General features: G+C 47.1%; 1 protein-coding gene across 5 annotated transcripts in view; it reads left to right on the forward strand.

The window, feature by feature from the left end:
- The window catches only part of Zbtb40 (zinc finger and BTB domain containing 40), a 77,271-nt gene extending 55,448 nt beyond the window's left edge, over nt 1-21,823 (forward strand). For all 5 annotated transcript variants that reach the window (XM_048443277.3, XM_048443279.3, XM_048443278.3 and 2 more), the window contains 8 exons: nt 127-588; nt 1,236-1,442; nt 4,034-4,198; nt 5,342-5,556; nt 14,206-14,368; nt 14,971-15,057; nt 16,507-16,733; nt 18,270-21,823. In XM_048443277.3, the coding sequence (XP_048299234.1) occupies nt 127-588; nt 1,236-1,442; nt 4,034-4,198; nt 5,342-5,556; nt 14,206-14,368; nt 14,971-15,057; nt 16,507-16,733; nt 18,270-18,464 (1,721 nt within the window). In that variant the 3' untranslated portion in view covers nt 18,465-21,823. The remainder of the gene's footprint in view (nt 1-126; nt 589-1,235; nt 1,443-4,033; nt 4,199-5,341; nt 5,557-14,205; nt 14,369-14,970; nt 15,058-16,506; nt 16,734-18,269) is intronic.
- Nucleotides 21,824-22,032: the final 209 nt, after the last annotated feature.

Below are 22,032 nucleotides of genomic sequence, written 5' to 3' on the forward strand. Positions count from 1 at the left end.
ATGACAGCAGTATTACTTCTGAGTTTCCTGAGGATCCAGATAATCCGGTCTCTCTAAGAGTGTGTTAAAAAGTAGCAAAGCATAATAGAAGCCGAGCCCTAGAGCCACGAGTGTTCTCCTGTGCAGGGTTTCTTACCAAGGAAAACGGAGAGGAGAGGTTGACGGTGAGTGATAGGTTTCACCCTGGAGTCAAGGACAAAGAGGAGAAAGCAGCCAACGCAGCCAGCAAAGACTGCCAGCCCACGGAACAAAAGGATCAGGGGGAGCCTGGGTCCGTGCCAGAGCAACAGGAGAAAGACACTTCTGCCTCCCCGGACTCTGCCAAGAAGAGCTTCATCTGCAAAGCCTGTGACAAGAGCTTCCATTTCTACTGTCGTCTGAAGGTGCACATGAAGCGCTGCCGGGTGGCCAAGAGCAAACAGGTGCAGTGCAAGGACAGCAGTGGGACCAGGGACTCAGAGAAGGGGCTGGAGAAGCAGCAGCCGGAGACCCACGGCGTGGGTGGAGAGCCCGACGCCCCCAAGAAGAAGAAGAAGCGGCTGCCTGTGGCGTGTGACCTCTGCGGAAGAGAGTTTGCCCATGCCTCAGGTATGTCAGAAGGTGGTCGTAGAGGACAGTGGCTGCAGATGGTGTAACTTGGGTTCCAGCCTGGCCCCCTGTGTGTGCCTTTGGCACTAGGACCAGTTCATAGACATACAATGGTCTTCTGAGAAGAGCATAGTCACTGGGGTTGGCTCCCCAAGCATTGCTCTTCCAACTGTTAGGGCTGTCCCTCATTCCACTCTTCTGCACTGTTAGGGTGTTTGACGATAGAACTAAACACCTAGCACCACACCTACACACTGGAGATTGTAACTATAGCCAGATGTTTGGCCTCTGGCTTGTTGGTGCCCACATCCCATTTACTTATTAATAAGAAACTTACTGATATGAAAATCCTCAAGTATTGATCAGAATTATTTTGCCTTGCCCCAGATGTCTGGTAAACCTAATGAACCATGAAAGTGTGAGGAATGAATGGGGAAGATCGGCTAAAAATCTCTATGTCAAATTCAACCAGGAGTGAGGCTAAGGTGACAGGGAAGCAGGGAGTGGACTAGTAGCGTGTGGATGGCATGGCAGGCAGCGCTGAGGCTAGTGAGCTTGAGCCTGGCGAGTGCCGCTTGTTTGGACATTCTTCTGCTATGTTCCTAACTGATTCTGGTGTCTCGTCCGGGCCTGGTACCCCTTCCTAGGCATGCAGTACCACAAGCTGACCGAGCACTTCGACGAGAAACCTTTCTCCTGTGAAGAATGTGGGGCAAAGTTTGCTGCCAACTCCACCCTAAAGAACCATCTGCGCCTTCACACTGGGGACCGCCCATTCATGTGCAAGCACTGCCTCATGACCTTCACACAGGCCTCAGCCCTGGCATACCACACCAAGAAGAAGCACTCAGAAGGTGGGGAACACCTTTCCTTTCCTTTCCCTGCACAGTGCCGCTGGGGGAGCTGAAACCCACTTGACCTTGGGCAGTTGGGGAAGTAAAGGCAGAAGTAAGCCTGTGTGCACAGGCTGTCGAAAGCTTTCTGGGAGGGCTTCTGAGGAGTCGGCTAGAGCAGTATTGGCACTTTGTGGTCGGAATTTACATGCAGCTGGGATCGTTTCACTTGCCATAGAGTTGAAGCAAGAGAGAGGGCTTATGGAGTACTTCTGTGCTGGGCCATGCTCAGTTCCAGGTGACTAGTCTGGGATCCTTGTGCCCTTGTACCTGCTGGCCTGAGAGCTGGGGAGGGTTAGAGATGGGTGGAACGCTATCAGGGCATCACAAGGTAACATCCCAGGATGGTGGATGGTGGGGACATGACCAGTCAGTGAAGAGCTCAAGAGCTCCTAGATGTGAGTAGCCATGCCTCCATCACTTTATCTGGATGGTTTCAGTGTCCCCACAGCCGCTCTGTCTCAGCATTCCTGCTTTACTTTTAAAATTAAACCGTGGCAGGCCACTCCTGCTCCACACTGCAGTGGCTTATCTGCAGTGGAATCTGAGTCCTGATAACCTGCCAGGCCAACAACTCTGCCTTCTGCTCTCATGCACTCACACCCTGCAGGTGTTTCCTTGCCAGGCCTTAGACCCCCCCCCCCAGGCACTTCCTCCGGAACTTCTGTGCTTGTCACCACCTTTCTTGGGGCCCCTCCCTTCAGAGGTCTCTGCACCTCTTCCCTCCTCTAGACATACCTTCTTTGGTCTCCTTAGTGGAAACTGCCCTCAGCCTGTTTTCACTTTTCTCCACATGCTTTCCATGTCCGGGATGTCTGCACCAGAATTCATTCACCCTAGTGCCCCATTAGAGCACAGGCTCTATGACAGGATTGCTAGTCTTTCAGGAGAACTTAGAACAGTACATGGCAACAAAAGGCCCTCAAGGAACTCTTGTTTGTCCGGCAGTAGTGGCTCATGCCTTTAATCCCAGAAGCAGAGGCAGGTGGATCCCTGAGTTCAAGAACAACCAGGAATATACAGAGAAACCTTGTCTTGAAAAACCAAACAAACAAAAAAGAAACACTTGGTGGTGAGTGGATTTCATGAGTGCTGTTCCAGACATAGATGATTTGTGAACATGCTTGCCCTGCCCCTGTGGCACTTAAATTTCAACGGACAAGAGAAACAGCAACTGTGTGATAGAGATGGAGTGGGTAGTCCTTGCCATGGTGGAAACCAAGGCTGGGGAGCAATGGAGAAGGACAGGGCTGCTCACACCATCAGGGATGGGCTCAGCCAGAGCAACGTCTGGAAGAAGGACCACACCCCTCCTCAGTGCAGATGAGCAGGTGGACCACAGAGCTGGAATCCTGAGGGGACTGCGTTAAGAGGCAGTATTCAGAGAGGGGCTGTCAAAGGCCAAGGCTTGCAGGGTTTTCTTATAGCCAAGGAAAGGACTTCGGTTTTCTCTTCTGTCCTCGTGAATTACCAAAAGAAATAGCTTGAAATAATACGTGTCATTACCACCAGGGAGCCAGAGATTATTTTTAGAAGGGTTCCAAATGACAAAACCAAGGTTTCCTCTGGAGTAGGTTTATCAGGAGACTCAGTTCCTGACCTGTGAAGCTTCTAGATTCTTCCTTGACTCTGAGCCACATCACTCCAGCCTTTCTACCTCTTCCTTGGACTCTGTGTCCTCTCTCTTATCTGGAATTCCCCTAGGCCACCTGGATAAGATGGTGCAGTTTCTCATCACAAGACACTTGATTCAGTCACAGGTAGTGACTTATAAGGTGACAGTAACAGATTCTTGCTACAGAAGCCACCGAAGAGTTTGGATCAAAGAGATGATAAGATGGGATTCACAGTGGGCACATGTGTTTGTGTGCGTGTGTGTGCGTATGCAAAATCTTCCTCACAGCCTGGCCAGTAGAAAAATAAGAACAAGGCTACTGCTCCAGCTGAAGTAGGGTCTAGAACTGGGCTTGCTGGTCTGGAACCCCCTCCCCAGTGGCTGCTCCCTGGCCTGGGAGGAAACTCTGGTTACATTCTCGTGCACATGGAAAAGTGAAGGAATCAAGGGCTGTGCGCTGACTGCAATGGGTCCTCGTCCCCTCTGAATCCCGAAATCATCTTTGTAGTATTGGGAATTCATGCTAAATTTGATTATTTGCTTTGTTCTGTTGTGAGACGAGTCTCCCATAACCTAGGCTGTGCTTTACAAGAACACAGTGTGTTTTGCAAGATCTAACTCACGTTTTTGGACAGAAGGACCTCTCTCTGGCTGGAAGTGGAGTGTGCTCTTCCTCTCTGTAGAAACCTGATAAACAAACAGGTTCTCTTAGAGACAAGAGCTTTGTTCCCCATCTAGTTGTGCTCACCCACTGTGTGATGGGTTATGTTTGTGAGCTACATGCGTTTGATGAGGTGCCTCAGACATACCCAGCGTTGCCTGAGGTAATGTCACCTACCAGTGACATTTCTCTGGTGTGTGCTTTAGAGTTTGTTCTGTTTGTAGGAGTGCCATCCATGTTCATTGCTTGTTCTCACATGTTCATGTGCATTTGCAGGGAAAATGTATGCATGCCAGTACTGTGATGCTGTGTTCGCCCAATCCATCGAGCTGTCCCGGCACGTGAGGACGCACACTGGGGACAAGCCATATGTCTGCAGGGACTGCGGAAAGGGCTTCCGACAAGCCAATGGCCTCTCCATCCACCTGCATACCTTTCACAGTGAGTATTGTAGTCACAATGTCAGGCACCACAGGCCATGTTTGGCACTGAGGAGGCCTGTGACATTCATAACAGATCAGTGACTGTGCCAGAGCCAGGCCCCATTCTGGGCCCTCTCCTCCCAGTGTTGTAAAGCCCACAGTCCCTCAGTCCCTCCTTAGCATATTTCTATATACTTTCTGCTTCTCTGTCCAGCCTGCCTTCTTGTCTCTTTAGCTCACCTCACAGTGTTTGACTGGCAAAAGCAAATTGTGTTGGAAGAAGAGAGTGTCTTCACTGTCAGGCTCACAAGACACTGGAACAATTCCATCAACTCATCCAGCTCCCATGTTCTACCCTTCCCCTCTCCACATTCATCCTGTTTCCATTCCTGCTTTCTCTAAAGAAGCAAGCCTGACACTTTCTTGTTATTATCCATTGTGCTCGGCAATGCTACCATATTTCCTTCGAACTCTCCTGCCTGGCATTTCTCTCCCAAGTGCCATGCCATTGTGTTTGATTGAGTTATTTGGGGCTGCCATAGCTGCCTGTCTTTCTCAGAGAGATATACACACACACACCATAAAACAGTGTTGGGTGACTGGCCCCTGTCATTTTCTTCATCTTCCTTTGCTGTAACTGTGTACTCTGGAATTAGCATATATAGTAACACAACACAGCAGGTAGACTGAGAGCACATACTCTGAAAGTCACATGAGTTTAGATTCGCACTTTGACTCTTCCATATATTTTCCTTGAGACCTTACATTTCTTTGCCCTGCTAAGCCTCCTCTCCCTTCCAGACTTGAATAAATAGGAATAGTAATGCCACCAGCTTGACTTGTCAGAAAAACTAAATGAGAGTGTCTTAGTCAGTGGTCTATCGCAGTGAAGAGACACCATGAAGTTTAGTTCTTTATCGTCGTGGTGGCGAGCAGTTTGACACTGCACAGGTGGTGAGTCCAAAAGCTTGGAGGAGTCCTGCCTCCTCCACAAAAGGGAGTAGAGCCAGATTGTTGTCACACTGACTGGGACTCTGGTGCCACAGGAAGTCTGAACAGCCTTCCATCTTGCTTGTATGTAGCAGTGGCATGTCACTGACTGCTGCTTGTGCTATTGTCTCCCTCTGCCCCTCCCTCCCGTGGATGCCCTGCCTGGAAGCAGACATAGAAGATCCTTATGACTGCAAGAAATGCAAGATGAGTTTCCCCACGCTGCAGGATCACCGGAAGCACATCCATGAGGTGCACTCCAAAGAATACCACCCCTGTCCCACGTGTGGGAAGATCTTCAGCGCCCCTTCCATGCTGGAGCGGCACATGGTGACCCATGTTGGAGGGAAGCCCTTCAGCTGTGGGATCTGCAACAAGGCCTATCAGGTGACCCTGGCACCAGGAGCACACCCCGGCTGTGCCTTACTCCCTATCAGGTGACCCTGACCACCAGGAGCACACCCCGGCTGTGCCTTACTCCCTATCAGGTGACCCTGGCCACCAGGAGCACACCCCGGCTGTGCCTTACTCCCTATTGGCGTTTGTTGCCTGCATGTTGTCCAGGCTTGTCTCCAGGACGTTACAGACAATTTGACTCTGAGAAAGCATGGGCTGTACTCAGTGAGCACACACTTAGCGTCCATGAGACCCTGGGTTACATCCCCAGCAGATTGTAGTCTGATTTTTCTTTGGGCCACCAGCTCACAAATAATGAAATGGAGACTTACTAATTATGAAAGCTTGTGCTTAGCTTAGACTATTTTCTAACTAGTGCTTATAACTCAATTAACTTCTTTCTATTAATCTGCATTCTGTCACATGGCTTAGTTACTTTTCTTCTGTCTTATATGTCTGATTTGTTCTGTTGGCATCTCCTGCATGCCTCAGTTATCTCCTTCTACTTCCTCTGTCCAGAAGTCCCGCCTATACCTCCTGCCTAGCTATTGGCCATTCAGCTCTTTATTGAACCAATCACAGCAATATATCTTCATACAGTGTACAAATATCCTACAACATTTCCCCCCTTTGTCTAAACAAAAAGGAACGCTTTTAACTCTAACATAGTAAAATTAAATACAGTGTTAACAATTATCCTTTAAGAATTGCATTCACAATGTCCAGTCCATTTGTATTTGGCATATTTGGAGGAAGTATTATCCATCTTATCTTGATAAATTTAAAGTTTTATACCCAAACCATTGTTTTTGTCATGATTTGTATTATTATCTGTAGTATGAGGGCCAGCTCGTTGGGGTTTCTGTCCTGCCCAGTACCCCAACAAGCCAGCAAGTCCCAAGGAAAATCACACGGAATCTACATCAGGTTATAAACTGATTGGTCCATTAGGTCAGGCTTCTTGTTAACTCTTATAACTTATATTAACCCATTATTCTCATCTATGTTAGCCATAATGGCTCCATACCTTTTTCAGCTGGGCAGGTTACATGCTGTCTCTTCGGTGGTCTGCGCAGGAGTGGCTGAGAGAGAGCTTCTGCTTCCAGAATACTCCCAGTCTCTTTGCTCCACCCCTACTTCCTGTCTGGCTTTCCCGCCTATACTGCCTGCCTGGCCAATCAGCGTTTTATTAAAATATGATTGACAGAATACAGATAATTCTCCCGCACCATTTCCCTCTTTTTTTTTTTTTAAACAAAGGAAAATACCCATAATCCATTTGTTGGGAATGTGGGCGTAGTATTTCAGGCTACTTCCTGCTGGTTGGGGGCGCTGATAGTCTTAAGGGGACCTAAAGAAAATTTAGAGTTATAATCAAGTCATGACTGGAGTATCCTGTGAGTCTCGATCATCTCAGGCAGCAGTCTTGGATCAGTTCTGGATGTAGACCTCTGTCATCTGGGCCATCTGTTCCTATCGGAGATTTTTCAGGTGGCCTCCCTTGGTCAAAGGTAATTATTCTTAATTCTGAATAAATCCAGAGTCTCTCGTTTTCTGTGGAAACAAAAGCAAAATCTCTTCTCCAAAGTAACATACCTTTTGACTTCAGTTTTGAAGCCAAGGTATTTTCAAAATGTCTATCTTGGATTAATTCTGCAGCATTTATAAACAAAAGTCTTTTAGCAGCTGTTGCTCCTTCCTCAGCAATCAAACAATTTAAAGAGAGCATAATAGCATACAGTATGAAGATTCTCTGTGCATTTTCCATCTTTATGTGGCTTTATTTTAACCTCTATTTCTTTTATTATTACTTTTACTTTTTGAGACAGGTTCTCTGTATATCTTTGTCCTGGAATAACACTGTGACCAGGCTGTCCTTGAACTCACAGAGATCCTTCTGTCTCTGCCTCCCCAGTACTGGGCTCAAAGGTGTTTGCTACCACACCTTGAACTCACAGAGATCCACGTGTCTCTGCCTCCCAGGCATTGGGATTAAAGGTGTGTGCTACAGAGGTCAACTACCTCTGTCCCTTAAAGTCTCAGAGGTCAATATGCCTCTGCCTCCCAGGCATTGGGATTAAAGGTGTGTACCATCACACCCAACTACTCTCTTTCTTTCCTTTTAACTTTAAGAACTTTAACTTTAAACCTGCAAATATTTTTAAAACACTGTAAACAATTTAGAGGTTTTCTTCAACTTTGAATCTTTCTTTTACTATATGTCTCTCTTTTTCTGACCATATGAGCCTAAAACCGTGGCTTTGATGGCTGGATCTAGCCCACTCCCCAGCTCTCCAGTCTCATGGCTGAGATACCAGCCAGAACTGTGTTCACTGCCACAACTCTATGGCATTTCAAGGTCCTTGCTAGCAAGCAAGCTGCAGCATTCTGCTCACAGACCACACTCAGTCAGACTGCCTGTCTGAAAGAGTCAGAGATTGTCCTGGCAGGACAGCCCAGAAAGCCGGCATTTTAAAACAGCACAGCTTTTTTCCTGCTACGACTGAAAACCGAAAAGCATGCGTTCAGCTTTTCACCAACAGCATTTAAGTGTTTCGTGGCAGGACCTCTTAATGAGCTGCAAGGTTTTGCAGCTAAGGCTAAGTCAAGAAGCCTGTCTTAGATGAGAGCATTTGCTTGCCTCTAGCAAGCAGAGCAGAACCGGAAAATTGCTGCTACCAAGAAAACATACTTTACTCTATTCTTTCCCAAACTTTCTCAGGCTTTCTGTGGATTCTGTTATCCACACGTTGGCGCCATATGTAACATGAGGGGGCAGGCTTGTTGGGGTTACTGTCCCTCCCAGTACCCCAACAGCCTGCAAGCAACAAAGAAAATAACACAGAGTCTACATCAGGTTATAAACTGATTGGTCCATTAGGTCAGGCTTCTTGTTAACTCTTATAACTTATATTAACCCATTATTCTCATCTATGTTAGCCATAATGGCTCCATACCTTTTTCAGCTGGGCAGGTTACATGCTGTCTCTTCGGTGGTCTGCGCAGGAGTGGCTGAGAGAGAGCTTCTGCTTCCAGAATACTCCCAGTCTCTTTGCTCCACCCCTACTTCCTGTCTGGCTTTCCCGCCTATACTGCCTGCCTGGCCAATCAGCGTTTTATTAAAATATGATTGACAGAATACAGATAATTCTCCCGCACCAATTATCCTTAAACAATCTTTTTATACCTCAAAACATTTTCTTAGATAAATAACTTAAGCTTTTATGTTTCTCAACCTTATAAACTTTATGTCTCTTATGTAAGTTTCTTTTTTGAAATTGGTAACAAGGAAAACTATAACTGTCTCATCTTCAGCTCCATTAGAGACTGGAGAAGGATATAATATTACCTGAATCAACAGGAAGTGCAGAGCAAACCAACTTCTAAAACTGTAGAAATGACAAACACATCTTACTGCTTGGAGAGTCACCCAAGGTTCATCTACAACATTGGAACATCCATCTTGGCCTGTAGGCCTAGAATATCACAGACTTTTCTGTGAAGCAGGACTTTTGAAGGCCTGTCCTATCTTATCTTGGCAAAGTTCAGCAGTCACTTTCTTTTGTGTCCTGCTTGTCCAGTTTGGGCAGCATTCTGTCAGCAGTCAAGGCAAGGGCAGTTTCTTTGCCCCATGGCTAACTTTGCCACAAAGAAAACAAACTCCATTTGGAGGTTCTTCGATGCCCATCATCCTTATTTGAAGTAAATTGTTGCTTCCCGGAGTAGATGTGTCTCACTGCCATGAAAAGCTTTGTTATTAAAACATTTTAAATGCTGTATTCTGTAGGTCTTTGAAAGTGTTTGAAGACCATCTGTCTATTTAAAATATATGTTTGACCTTGAAAACATACCTAACACAGCTGTAAGTTTGATTGTTATAGATGTCTAACTACTAGCCTGTCTTTCTTTACTATCCTAAATAGCTTTCAAGAACGAAAATTTTCCTCTTTTTTTTTTTTTTTTTTTTTTCGAGACAGTGTTTCTCTATAGCTTTGCCTTTCCTGGAACTTGTAGACCAGACTGGCCTTGAACTCTCATAGAGATCCACTTTTCTCTGCCTCTGAGTGCTGAAATTAAAGGCATGTGCCACCACCACCTGGCTAAAATTTTGTTTTTAAATGATCTGCATAGGTATAACACCTTAAACAAGAGTAGAAACACATGTACAGTATAACAAAAATAACCTTAAGTTTGTATCAATATACAAAAATCCATACCAATGTAAAATATTTGAGACTAAAGGTTGTTCAAAAGTAGACTCCACAATCTACTCTTTAGTTCCATAATTTCTAAACTATACCCTTCTTTTTCTCTTCAGAAAGAGATACCTCCTTTATTCAGTGTTTTTCCTGACCATGACCAATAAAAACTTGTAACCAACCCCCCTAAAGGATGACCAACACCTATAACCATGGAATGACACAAAACCACCCACCCCACCTCTTGGGGATGTAGACATTTGTTCTCTAGACTGCTTCTTCTATCTGGGGGCAATGACCTCTTTAAGGGACTCTGAGAAAATTGGGATCATGATCAAGTCCTGGGAGAGCTAGCTGTGTTATTTTTTTGTTTAGTCTCTGTGTGATGGGAAAGTGTAGAGCTTATCTGAAGTTTTGGCTGGAACACTCTGTGAGGCTGGACCATCTCTGCTAGATGGTCCATCTTGATGTTGATCTGGATGTAGAATCTTGAGGAAATCGTAACAGGCATTTTATGAGACTGGATCACCTGGGCTACTTGTCTTTATTGGTATCTGGCCCTTTTTTTGAAAACACATAAACTTTTAAAGGTAACATATATCAGCAGTAACACAAGAATGGAGTTGCAGTGTGCTCAAGTCAGTTAAAGATGACTTTTTTATGTTTGTGCAACTAAAAGACATCTGTTAACTTTATAAGTTTGTTTGCACTGTATAACCAAACCTCTCTCCATGCCATAGGAAAGGATGGTGTGTAATAATAGGTCATGAGGACTCTAGCCAACAAGATTTATCATATCTCATCCAGTCTTAGAGCTATTCCCATAGCAGAAGGATATACATCACCTGACTTGTAGTCTTTTCTGGTTTTTTTCTTTTATGTCTGTAGCCAAAATTTTTAGGAGGTCTTCCCCAATCAAATCTGATCTTTACTGATTTTTGAAGGAATCCCTGTAGCATGAATAATAAAAACCCTGAGACCAATGTTGGGGTTAAAGCTGAAAGACCAGAGAAGCAAAGCAGCCAACTACTAGAGAGCTCTTAACTCTGCAAAACCTTCAGACTAAAGAGAGAGCAAGTTCCTGTCTCATCCTGCCTTATATTTCTTTCTAGTGCTAGTATTAAAGGTGTGCACCACCACCATCTGGATTCTGTGGCTAACTAGTGTGATTGCTGGGATTAAAGGTGTGAGCCACCACTGCCTGGCATGTGAGGCTGACAAATGTGGTTAGCTTTGTACTCTGATCTTCAGGCAAGCTTTATTTATTAAAACACAAATAAAATATCACGGTAAATTTCTTGCTTTTTGTTTCCTGTGGAAACAAAAGTACAATCTCTCCATTTTCTGACTTCTATTCTGAAGCTAAGCCATTCTTAAATTACAAAGGTTGCTTTAATTTAGTGGTTTCCGTAATCCAATGTCTCTCAGCAGCTATTGTTTTTTGTTCATTAGCATTTAAAAATTTAAAGTTAACAAAACACCATACAGGATTCAGACACCCTGTCTATTTTCCATCTTTACATCACTTTTTCCTTTTATATTACTTTACTTTCTGTGACTTTATTATTTTCAAACTACTTACTTATTTTTCTATGATTGTCTATGTAGTAGGAGTCTGCTTGTTTGCTCGCGGCTGCTCAGCCCCAAAATAACCACACAGAAACTGTATTAATTGAATCACTGTTTGGTCTATTAGTTAAGCCATTGGCCAAAAGCAGCTTCTTTATTCATTAACCAATAAAAGCAACACATATACATGGTGCGGGACAATTGTATGTATTCTGTCAATCATGTATTTTAATAAAACGCTGATTGACCAGACAGGATGTATAGGTGGGTCAACCAGACAGGAAATAGAGGCGGGGCAATGAGAATAGGATAAGGCTAGGGAGGAGAAAACTCCCTTAGCCACTCCTGCGCAGACCACTAGAGAGGAAACATGTAAGCTGCCCAGCTGGAAAAGGTACTGAGCCATTATGGCTAACATAGATAATGATAATGGATTAAGTTACAAGGACTAATAATAAGCCTGACCTATTGGGCCAATCAGTTTATAATCTTATGGAGTCTTATATGTGATTTTCTTTGGGGTTTGTTGGCTGTGGAGTACCAGGCGGGACAGATACCCCAACAAGCCGGCCCTCATGCTACAAATGGCGCCCAACGTGGGGCAACTGTATCCACATAAAGCCTGAGACAGCTTGACAAGTAATTCTAGAACAAAATGACAACATTATGTGTGGTTTCTTGGTAGCAACAATTTCTCGGGTCTGCTCTGCTTGCTAGAGGCAAGCAAGCACTCTCATCTAAGAGAGGCTTCCTGACTCAGCTTTAGCTGCAAAAGCCTACAGCTCATTAAGAGGTCCTGCCACGAAACACTTAAATGTTGTTGATGAAAAGCTGAACGCATGCTTTTCGGTTTTCAGCCGTAGCAGGAAAAAAGCTGCGCTACGGCTTTCTGGGCCGTCCTGCCAAGGCAATCGCTGACTCTTTCAGGCAGGCAGTCCGACTGAGTGTGGTCTGTGAGCAGAATGCTGCAGCTTGTTTGCTAGCAAGGACCTTGAAACGCCATAGAGTTGTGGCAGTGAACACAGCTCTGGCTGGTATCTCAGCCATGAGGCTGAAAAGTTAATAAATGGGCTGGATCTAGCTGTCAAAGCCACGGCTTTAATCTTCTCCTTAAAGACTCATGTACTCAAAAAAGAGAGAGAGATACAATAAAGAGAGGTTCAAAGATAAAGAAAACCTCTAAAGAGTTTACAGTATGTTAAAAATACATACAGGTTAAAGGTTAAAGTTCTTAGGGTAAAAAGGGAAGAAAGAGAGTAGTTGGGTGTGGTAGAACACACCTTTAATCCCAATGCCTGGGAGGCAGAGGCATATTGACCTCTATGACTTCAAGGGACAGAGGTAGAGATTGACCTCTGTGAGTTCAAGATGTGGTAGCACACACCTTTAATCCTAGCACTGGAAAAACAAAGATACGTGGATCTCTATAAGTTCAAAGTATGATAGCAAACACCTTTGAGCCCAGTACTGGGGAGGCAGAGACAAAAGGATCTCTGTGAGTTCAAGGACAGCCTGGTCTACAGAGTTATTCCAGGACAAAGATATACAAAAAACCTATGTCAAAAAATAAAAGTAAAAATAAAAAAAATAGAGGTTAAAATAAAGCCACACAAAGATGAAAAATGCACAGAGAATCTTGATACTGTATGTTATTATGCTCTCTTTAAATTGTTTAAATGCTGAGGAAGGAGCAACAGCTGCTAAAGGACTGTTGTTTATAAATACTGCTGAACTAACTCAAGATAGGTATTTTGAAAATACCTTGGCTTCAAAACTGAAGTCAAAAGGTTTGTTACTTTGGAGAAGAGATTTTGCTTTTGTTTCCACAGAAAATGAGAGGCTATGGATTCATTCTAAATTAAAAAAAATCAAGTTCCATCAAGGGAGGCCACCTAAAAAATCTCCAATAGAAACAGATGGCCCAGATGTCTGAGTTATATATCCAGAACAGATTCAAGACTGCTGCCTAAGATGATCAAGACTCACAGGATACTTCAGTCTGGACTTGATTAAACTCTAAATTTTCTTTAGGTCCCCATAAGATCATCAGCACCCCCAACCAGCAGAAAATAGCCTAAAATACTACGCCCACATTCCCAACAAATGGACTATGGGTATTTTCCTTTGTTTAAAAAAAAAAAGAGAAAAATGGTGCGGGACAATTGTATGTATTCTGTCAATCATATATTTTAATAAAACGCTGATTGGCCAGACAGGATGTATAGATGGGTCAACCAGACAGGAAATAGAGGCGGGGCAATGAAAATAGGATAAGGCTAGGGAGGAGGAAACTCCCTTAGCCACTCCTGCGCAGACCACTAGAGAGGAAACATGTAAGCTGCCCAGCTGGAAAAGGTACTGAGCCATTATGGCTAACATAGATAATGATAATGGATTAATATAAGTTACAAGGACTAATAATAAGCCTGACCTATTGGGCCAATCAGTTTATAATCTTATGGAGTCTTATATGTGATTTTCTTTGGGGTTTGCTGGCTGTGGAGTACCGGGCGGGACAGATACCCCAACAAGCCGGCCCTCATGCTACATATACAGAAGGACTTCCCACACCATGTCTATACCCATGTTTTTTTCTTTCTTTGGCATCTGAGCACATTTTTTTACAGACTGTGTGTATATATATATATATATATATACTGTGTGTCAGTTGGCCTTAGTGGGAAGATCCTTACATCCCACATAAGCTTGTATGAGTGAGGGCTTACTGTAGGGTCTACAGAGCTCTGCCTATAGTGGCCTCTCCACTAACATCAGTCTCCAAGGGCATGATTCTAGATCCATGAGCTTGTGTCCGAACTTTCTGTCATTGCTGGAACTTTCTAGGGTCTAACATTTGCCAAATACCTTGCAGCAATTGTCTGGTCTCTGGTACCACAATCGAACCCACCACCCAGATGTATTTGCTGCCCAGAACCATCGGTCACCCAAGTTCTCATCGCTGCAGTGCAGCTCCTGTGACAAGACCTTTCCTAACACCATCGAACACAAGAAGCACGTCAAAGCGGAGCATGCAGGTGACGCTGGTGCGGCTGAGGGTGGAGGGTCTGTGTCATTTGCCCAGGCACTGATGGTTGCCTCTGTTCTGCCCTGGCTCCCCAGAGGAGGCCACACCTATCCATCAGGAGCTGGAGTGTACGCGGCAGCATAGAGCAGTGTAAGCTCCACCCAGCCCTCAGGAGCCAGCCAGCTCCTGGAAAGGGTGTCGCCTTTCATGGCAGATGGGTCCAGGTGGGAGTCTTGGCTCTAGCTCTTAGCAGCTGCATGACCTTGGCAGGTGACATCTCTTTTCTGAGTCTGTTTTCTTCTCTTCAGAATGGAAGTTATTAATACCTTCCTTGCAGGTACATTTGGGGATAATCACAGCGGCTGTCAGTTACAGAGCGTTTCCTATGCGCAGGGCACCAGCCAAGCACTCTGTATATTTTGTCATTTAATTCTCGCAACCCCTTTGCATCCATCTGGAGCAGATGAGTGCTCTTTACCAGTAGGTTACCCAGCTCTCTACAGGCACAGGTTCCTAATAGTTGGCAGACGCTATATGGAACGTGGGTCCTCGCCCCACTCAGCCCTGCTCTCCTTTGTCCTTTCCACCACTTCTTTCCTTTCACACTCACAGATCTGAAGTTCCACGAGTGTGACCAGTGTAAGGAGCTCTTCCCCACACCAGCCCTGCTGCAGGTTCACATCAAGTGCCAGCATTCAGGTCAGTGACCCTTCTGCATGTCCCTGAGGTGAGCTCAACATCATTCACAGCGCTAGAGCCAGCCTGTCTTTTTACTGACTTGTGCCTGCATTTCATCTGGAAGATGGCACGTCAGTACCAACCTCATATGAAACCAGGAAGGCTTCAGGCCTGGCCCCGATAAGCTGCCCTGTGTGAGAGCCTTGACTGTCACTGGTGCTATATTTCATTAAATATAAGTTGAACCATTTTTACAGAAACGTCAGGAAGGAATAGTGCTGCCAGCAAAGCTGTGCTTTTTTTAATTATTAGAATTTGTAGGCTATTCAAAGTCGTTTTTCCTTTTTTTGTTTTTGTTATTGTTTTAATCCAAGACAAGGTTTCTCTGTATAACAGACAACTCTGGCTGTCCTGGAACTTGCTTTGTAGACCAGACTGGCCTCAAAGTCACAGAGATCTGCCTCCCTCTGAGTGCTAGGATTAAAGGTGTGTGCCACCACCACCCGGCAGTATTTAGTCTTAATTGCTACCAATTTTTGTCACGTCACTTACTCAAGTACATACATAAAAAGGAAAGCATAAGAATAAAGGAAGACTTGAGCATTATAGAGTAGTAGTAGCCTTTGGTCCCTTTTCCAGTGTTACTCTGACATCAGAGCATTGATACAAGGCACAAGGATAGGGTTCCATCAAAGGACGGGAAGCCATTGGTTTGGTCCCCTGAATACCTTATAGAATTGGGCTGATGGGCTGGAGAGATGGCTCAGAGGGTAAGAGCACTGGCTGCTCTTCCAGAGGTCCTGAGTTCAATTCCCAGCACCCACATGGTGGCTCACAACCATCTGTAATGAGACCTGGTGCCTTCCTTGCCAGCTGTACATTGTATGCTTAATAAATAAATAAATCTTAAAAAAAAAAAATGGGGCTGCTTTTGGTTCCCAGACTTGGAATGTAGGCAGTACTTCATTTGCCTTCTCCTCCTTAGACCACTGGATCCTTGAGAGGTAAAAGTGTGCCCCATCCTGTTTAGACGTGTTCCCCTAAGCCACAGACTCAGCTCCAGCATGCACAGTTGCGGTCTAGTGGTCAGGTGCCATCCATCCCATTCAGAAGTCTCAAGATGTGCTTCCTGAGGCTGAGCTCAGCGCTAGGCTTCTTGCCTAGCACTTGAAGACTGCGCGTTCAGTTCCCAGCACAGGAAACAGTGCTTCTTAGATTGAAGAAATGCCGTCCCATTGGCAGGCCGTCTGCTATTGAGTGAATAGTGGGCGTCAGCAGAGGCAACTTGGCCAGAGTCCACTGCAAATGGCACTGTAGCCTGCTCTTTGTGCAGTTTCGTAAGGAAGGTGTATGAGCTTCAGGTCCCGTGAGCCCTGTCTCTACTCCCCCATCCTCACTGTGCCTCCCTCTTCCTCCCCTGCTCTGAGCCATTATTCGCAGCCAGATAATGTCTGCTGCCTCCTCCTCCAGGGTCGCAGCCATTCCGGTGCTTGTACTGTGCGGCCACTTTCCGCTTTCCTGGAGCACTGCAGCACCATGTCTCCACAGAGCACTTCAAGCAGTCAGAAAACACCTTCCCCTGTGAGCTCTGTGGTGAGCTCTTCACTTCCCAGGCCCAGCTTGATGGCCACTTGGAGTCTGAGCACCCGAAGGTAGTGGGCACTGAGACCCAGGCGACCAGCTCTCAGATGGTGCAGGTGAGACTGGGGTCATTGGATGTGAACAGAGTTCTGAGGGCTCCTCTAGGACACTCTCTCAGTATCCCGTCCCACTCTGTGGGGCTCTCTCAGGTCCTTACACAATGCCCTCCTGATCTTAGAATCTCTGAACTGCCTATCAGACAACAAGAAATTCTAGTCTGTGGTGGCCCCTAGCTGGAGGGAGCCTGGAACAGGAATTTGCCAAGGTGGAAACAGCAGTCTCTCCTTCCAGCTCGCACATTCGCCACCTTCTGAAAGGCACTGCAGGATCTGGAGGACTGTCAGGAAACCCTGGAGAAGACTGCTGTGTTCTGCGGGCAAGGCCCGTGGGTAGGCCTGGCTGGATACAGTACAATACGCATTTGTGTAAGCCCGTGCCTTCACTCACATGGTGAGAAGGCTAAGCTTGGCCAGCCTCTTTCCCTGCTGCTTTCTGCTCGCCCATCTTCTCCAGAGGCGGCAGAAAGGAAAAGAAACTGACTTCTGGTGGCTGTCAGTGGTTCCTAGAGAAGTTGGGGTAGGGACTGTATACTGATGGAGGTGTCTCTGTCCAGCTGTCACACGGTGCAGGTGTAAGCCAGTCTTGTTTTGCAGCCTCTGGAGAGCAGAGCAGGATTCCAGGTGAGGTTTCTGTTGTCATCTCACCTTGAGCTACTGTGCCTCTGTCTTGCCTAGAAACAAGGCTTCTAGACGAGGTGTCCTGCAGGTGGGAGAGGACTCCTCTCCTGAAAGAAAGGCAGGCCGTTTACTTTACAGCAGTACTACTGAACCAGACACCTGGTGACTGGCCACCACAGTTACCCCACAACCCTGCCACACAACTGAGTCTACCTTCCTCTCCTGTGCCCACTCTCCAGCCCTGGCTGGTCCTCCAGAGCCAGGTGGCTATGCCCTTTGGGACACACTGCCTTAGAAATATCAAGGCATCAAACTGTCGGAAATATCAGCTTGGAGGTGCAGCAGAAACCCCAGAAGAGCTGGGAAGGCCTTTGTTAGCAGAGTGTGCAGGTTTTCAGGGGCAGCTGTAGCCTGTGGAGGGGACAGGAGCCTATGCCTGCCCCACCAGCCACTGGGCCAAGTGACTGAAGAGAGTTGGAGCAGCCATATTTGAGCTACTTTCTCGCCAAGAAGGCATTCAGCCTCAGAGGGGCCCAAGCTCTTGGTAAAACGCTCCTGTTTCCTCAGAGCCCTTGCACGGCACTTACTCTGCATGCCATTCCTGAGGCAGGAGAAGCCAGTGCAGGCTGCTGCGCCAGTGTTCGCTGGGGTGTAATCACAGAGTCCATGCACCCCGAGGTGGCGTACTGAGCAAAATTATAGCAATTTAGTGCGCAGAGTTATTTAAATTGTCTGCCTGCCTCTCTTTTGCATCGCTGGTGTGTGAAACTTCCCTCTTCCCATTAGGTGTAAGTAATTGCTCTCCTCAGGTGAAAACATAAATATCATCATTACGGCGTGAGACGGGAGCCATGTAAATTCTGGGGAGCTCACTGTGGACACTGCCCAGATCAGCCTTCCTGTCTTTCCTTTCAGGTGATCCAAGCTCCAGAGCCAGCGGCCCCAGCCGAGCAGGTGATCACGTTAGAGGAGACGCAACTTGCTGGCTCACAGGTGTTTGTGACCTTGCCAGATTCACAGACCTCTCAGAGCAGCTCTGAGCTTGTGGCAGTGACAGTGGAGGATCTGCTGGATGGTACTGTCACCCTGATCTGTGGTGAGGCCAAGTGAGTACCTACTCCTCCAGTAGAGGGGGACTGGACTGGACCGCAGAGGAAGCTCACAGCCGGCCTGCCTCTGCTCTAGCTGCTGTCCCAAGTGGTGAGCTGTTCGACGCAACTCCACCATGGTGCTCTCACTTGGAAATCAGAGGCTTTGTCATTGTCCTAGGACCCAGTGTCTGAGCCATCCACTCTGACGCCAGCACTACCGCCTTTGTGGCAGACAGCCTCAATCCTCCAGGCTGCAGCTCAGGCCTAGAGCCATCCTAGCCCCCAGGGAAGTCTGGCTTCTGAAATGAGAGTCTGAAGGAGTAGTGGATGGGAATTGGTGGCCAAGGTGGCCTAGGAGATACAGCGTGCTGGGTAGCCTCAAGAGCAGGGGAGTTACCTGAGCCCGAGCCCACAGAGGGCTTGCAGACACCGCCAGTGCCTCTGCAGTAAAGCACCAACAACCTCCAGAGACGTCTGCTCGGCTTGCCCTTCCCACTCTCCCCATCCTCTCCTCGGCTCAGGCGCCCCTAGAGCTTGGCTGTAAAGCAGGTGCCGATGTTAACAACACAGGAAGCTCTCTTTGCCATTCCGGATCCCTCCAGTTCTGACCTTCCCAAAACAAAGCTTTGGAGCATTGCTGCGGGAGGCGCCTTCATGTGAGGCCATCCAGCTGCACCTGCTTTTCTGGATGTTCTTTGTTGCATTCCTTATGGAGAGCGACCCTGTGATCTCGGGCCTTCCATGCCTTCCAGTAATCAAGGCTGAAACCTTTCCTCAGCCTGGAGACCTCTTGCTGGCTTCCTCTGGAGCATGTGATAAAATGACCCAGCCCCTGGGGGCAGACCTGTGTCTGCCTGTGGTGGATGAGAAGTATCCCAGGTGGCCTCTGTCTCTGCCACTGGCCCACCTGCCTGGTGCATGGCCTGCTCTCTGGGCTCCCCCTGACTGCATGTTCACTGCAGATCGGTGCTCCATTCAAGTCTGAGCATCACGGAGCCTTTATCTTTAGATCCTGAAATACAATCTGGTAATTGATGGCTGGCGGATACGGTTGGAAGTGCAATTAGATGGATGTTGGTTCCTGCTGCTTACAGAGAAGGTTTGCGTTTATCTTCCTTTCCTAGAACCCAAAGATAGAAGTGGGGCTAGCACAGTTTTTGCTCATCAGGCAGGACTCCCTGCCTCCTAGTGTGGCTTGACTCCCTGCAGAGGCGAATGCCCTGATTTGGTCACTTGCCTATAAGCCACCTGCTATCAGAGATCAGCCCGTACAAGTGCAACTCACACATGTGCAGAGATGAGGGTCAAGTCTTGTTATGGTGCAGGTGCATTGCCACCATGCCTGCACCTGGCTCACTGTGGAGGACGGGGGTAGCGATTTAACCTACAGCAGTCAGTGTTTCAAGAGCTGCCCCTACACTAGGCACAGGCAGCCCAGGTAAGTTTCCAAGCTGGATTCCAGCTCTGGCCAGCCTGTCCCAGTCAAGCCCACCCTCCTTGTATATGCAGGTTGCTTGAATTTATCTGCTAAGGAATCTTTTCCCTTCTAAAGAAAATGTTTTCAAAGCCATTCAGCCTCGGAAACCAAACACTGACCAGAAGATGGTGCTCAAACATCAAGACTTCACCTCCCTGAAAGCTCAGTGTTCCCATACTGCGGCCCTGGCCTGCTGGCTTTCAGACCTATGGCAACCGACCAGGGGAGCTCTTGATCTGTAAGTGGTGTGCCGGTCCCTTGGTCCCTCCACATCAGTAACCCACTGAAAGACAGTGGAATGGCACATGCTTCCAGGCTCTGTCAGGAACAACAGTTCAAAATAATACATCCCTGAGAGCCTATGAGGGGAGATCAGCCTGAATACAAAGAGCCAGAAGTTAGAGACCTGAGTGCCAGGCCCTTCCCAGTCTGAAAAAGCCAATCTCGGGTTTCCTGGGGACCCAGGTGGTGCTCGGGCACGCGCTCCCTTCAGTCACCAGATGTGTCTGCCGCAGAGAGCCGTAGGGCAGGCAGGCTTGCCGCCCATCCTTGGGTGCACAGCTCTGGTGCACACACTGGGAGCACCACAGCGCTGGATCTCACCTATCAGCGAGTTCTGTTCTGGTGACTGGTGGCCTCTGCTTCAGCTGCCTGACTTTTTATAGTGACTCCGAAGAAGCCTGGGGAAAGTCTGCCACTGCTGCCCCAGAGACCTGAACTACCGCAGAGGGCATTGTTAATGGGCCTCTTTGTCTACATTGCTTTTACAATGGAAGTGTGGTTCCATTTGCCTCCTCCCCATGAATATGTCTGCCTGGCCCTTGGGCAGCAGCCAGAGGAGTCTCCGGGTTCTTTGGAATTTATATATTTGAGCCATGGGGAGCACCAGCCCTCCCCAGGGCTCCTGATTCAGCCACTGAAGAGGGAAGGCAGATAGATACCAAGCTGAAGTCTAGTTGGTCCGTCACCAGTGCATGGACAGCAAGCAGGTGACTGAGGAGCAGAGACCACTGTGAGCATTTTGGCCAGTGCAACAGACAGAGGTCTTTCTCAACTATTTTATAAACTGACTCTTCTGTCTCCAAAGCTCTTTATTGGAAAAGCTCTGAGTTCCGTCAGTACCCAAGTCTGTGGCCTAAGCTCTAGGCCTGTGTGCTGTGCTGCCCAGTCCAAGGAAGCCTCTGGCTCCTGCTGATCACAGGGGTGATGCCTCAGCCTTGTCCCTAGAGTCTGAGTTCCAATGGTCAGGGCTGAGGAATGAAATGAGAAACAGACATACCAAATAAGGGGAAAGGATCTCTATTCTCTTGGGGATGGAATGGCGTGCCTTTAAATCTCATGTGCCTGAGAATCTGTACTGACAAAAGATGGAGATACTGACAGCCTCACTTAGAACAGGCAAGTGCTTCTAGGGGACAGAAGTATTTCTTGTGGAGCTAGAAAGTTAGCCAGTGGTGGTAATGACACTGGTTTGCTCCAGTAACCTCTCCCAGCCTAGCCTTGTTCTGCAGCACCCTGTATGTCCCATCAGATACTTGGGAGCCTGGAAGAAAAGTGAAAGACATGGGGCCAAGGGAGTCAGAGGCAGGTTAATAGTTTTGTTGCTATGGAAACTTTGGGGGGCACTGAGGACTTATGCTAAAAACTCAGAAAGAAACTCAAACTTATTCCAGTCTAACTGGGCCTATGAAGGAAGAGAGCAGTGCATTCTTTGGGGACTATGTTGAGGAAATCGTTCTTTGGGCTAGTTTACATGGCCTCCAAGTTGTGACAATGGTCATGGTTTCCCTGAGCAAAGCCACCCATGACCAGGACAACCAGCCCGTGAGATGTGTAAACTGGACTGCAAGCCTCTCCACTCAACATGCACTGTGCTTACAAATAAAGTCTGTACTCTGGAAGCAGTTGTGGTACGTTATTTCAGGAGACTGGTGTTGTGGACCCTTTTGCTTGTTGGTTCTGGGCAAAGGGCTTGGTGTCCCAGGACCATTGTGCACCTTTCAGGCCACGTTTGTGGCCTGGGGATAACTCCCATCACGCAATTTCATTCTAATTTCTCTTTCAAAAGGAGCACATTTCAGAGCATGGAATCTAGGGGACACCTGAGGAT

Source organism: Myodes glareolus, chromosome 6, assembly GCF_982192425.1.
Source record: "Myodes glareolus chromosome 6, mMyoGla1.1, whole genome shotgun sequence".
Taxonomy (NCBI): Eukaryota; Metazoa; Chordata; class Mammalia; order Rodentia; family Cricetidae; genus Myodes; species Myodes glareolus.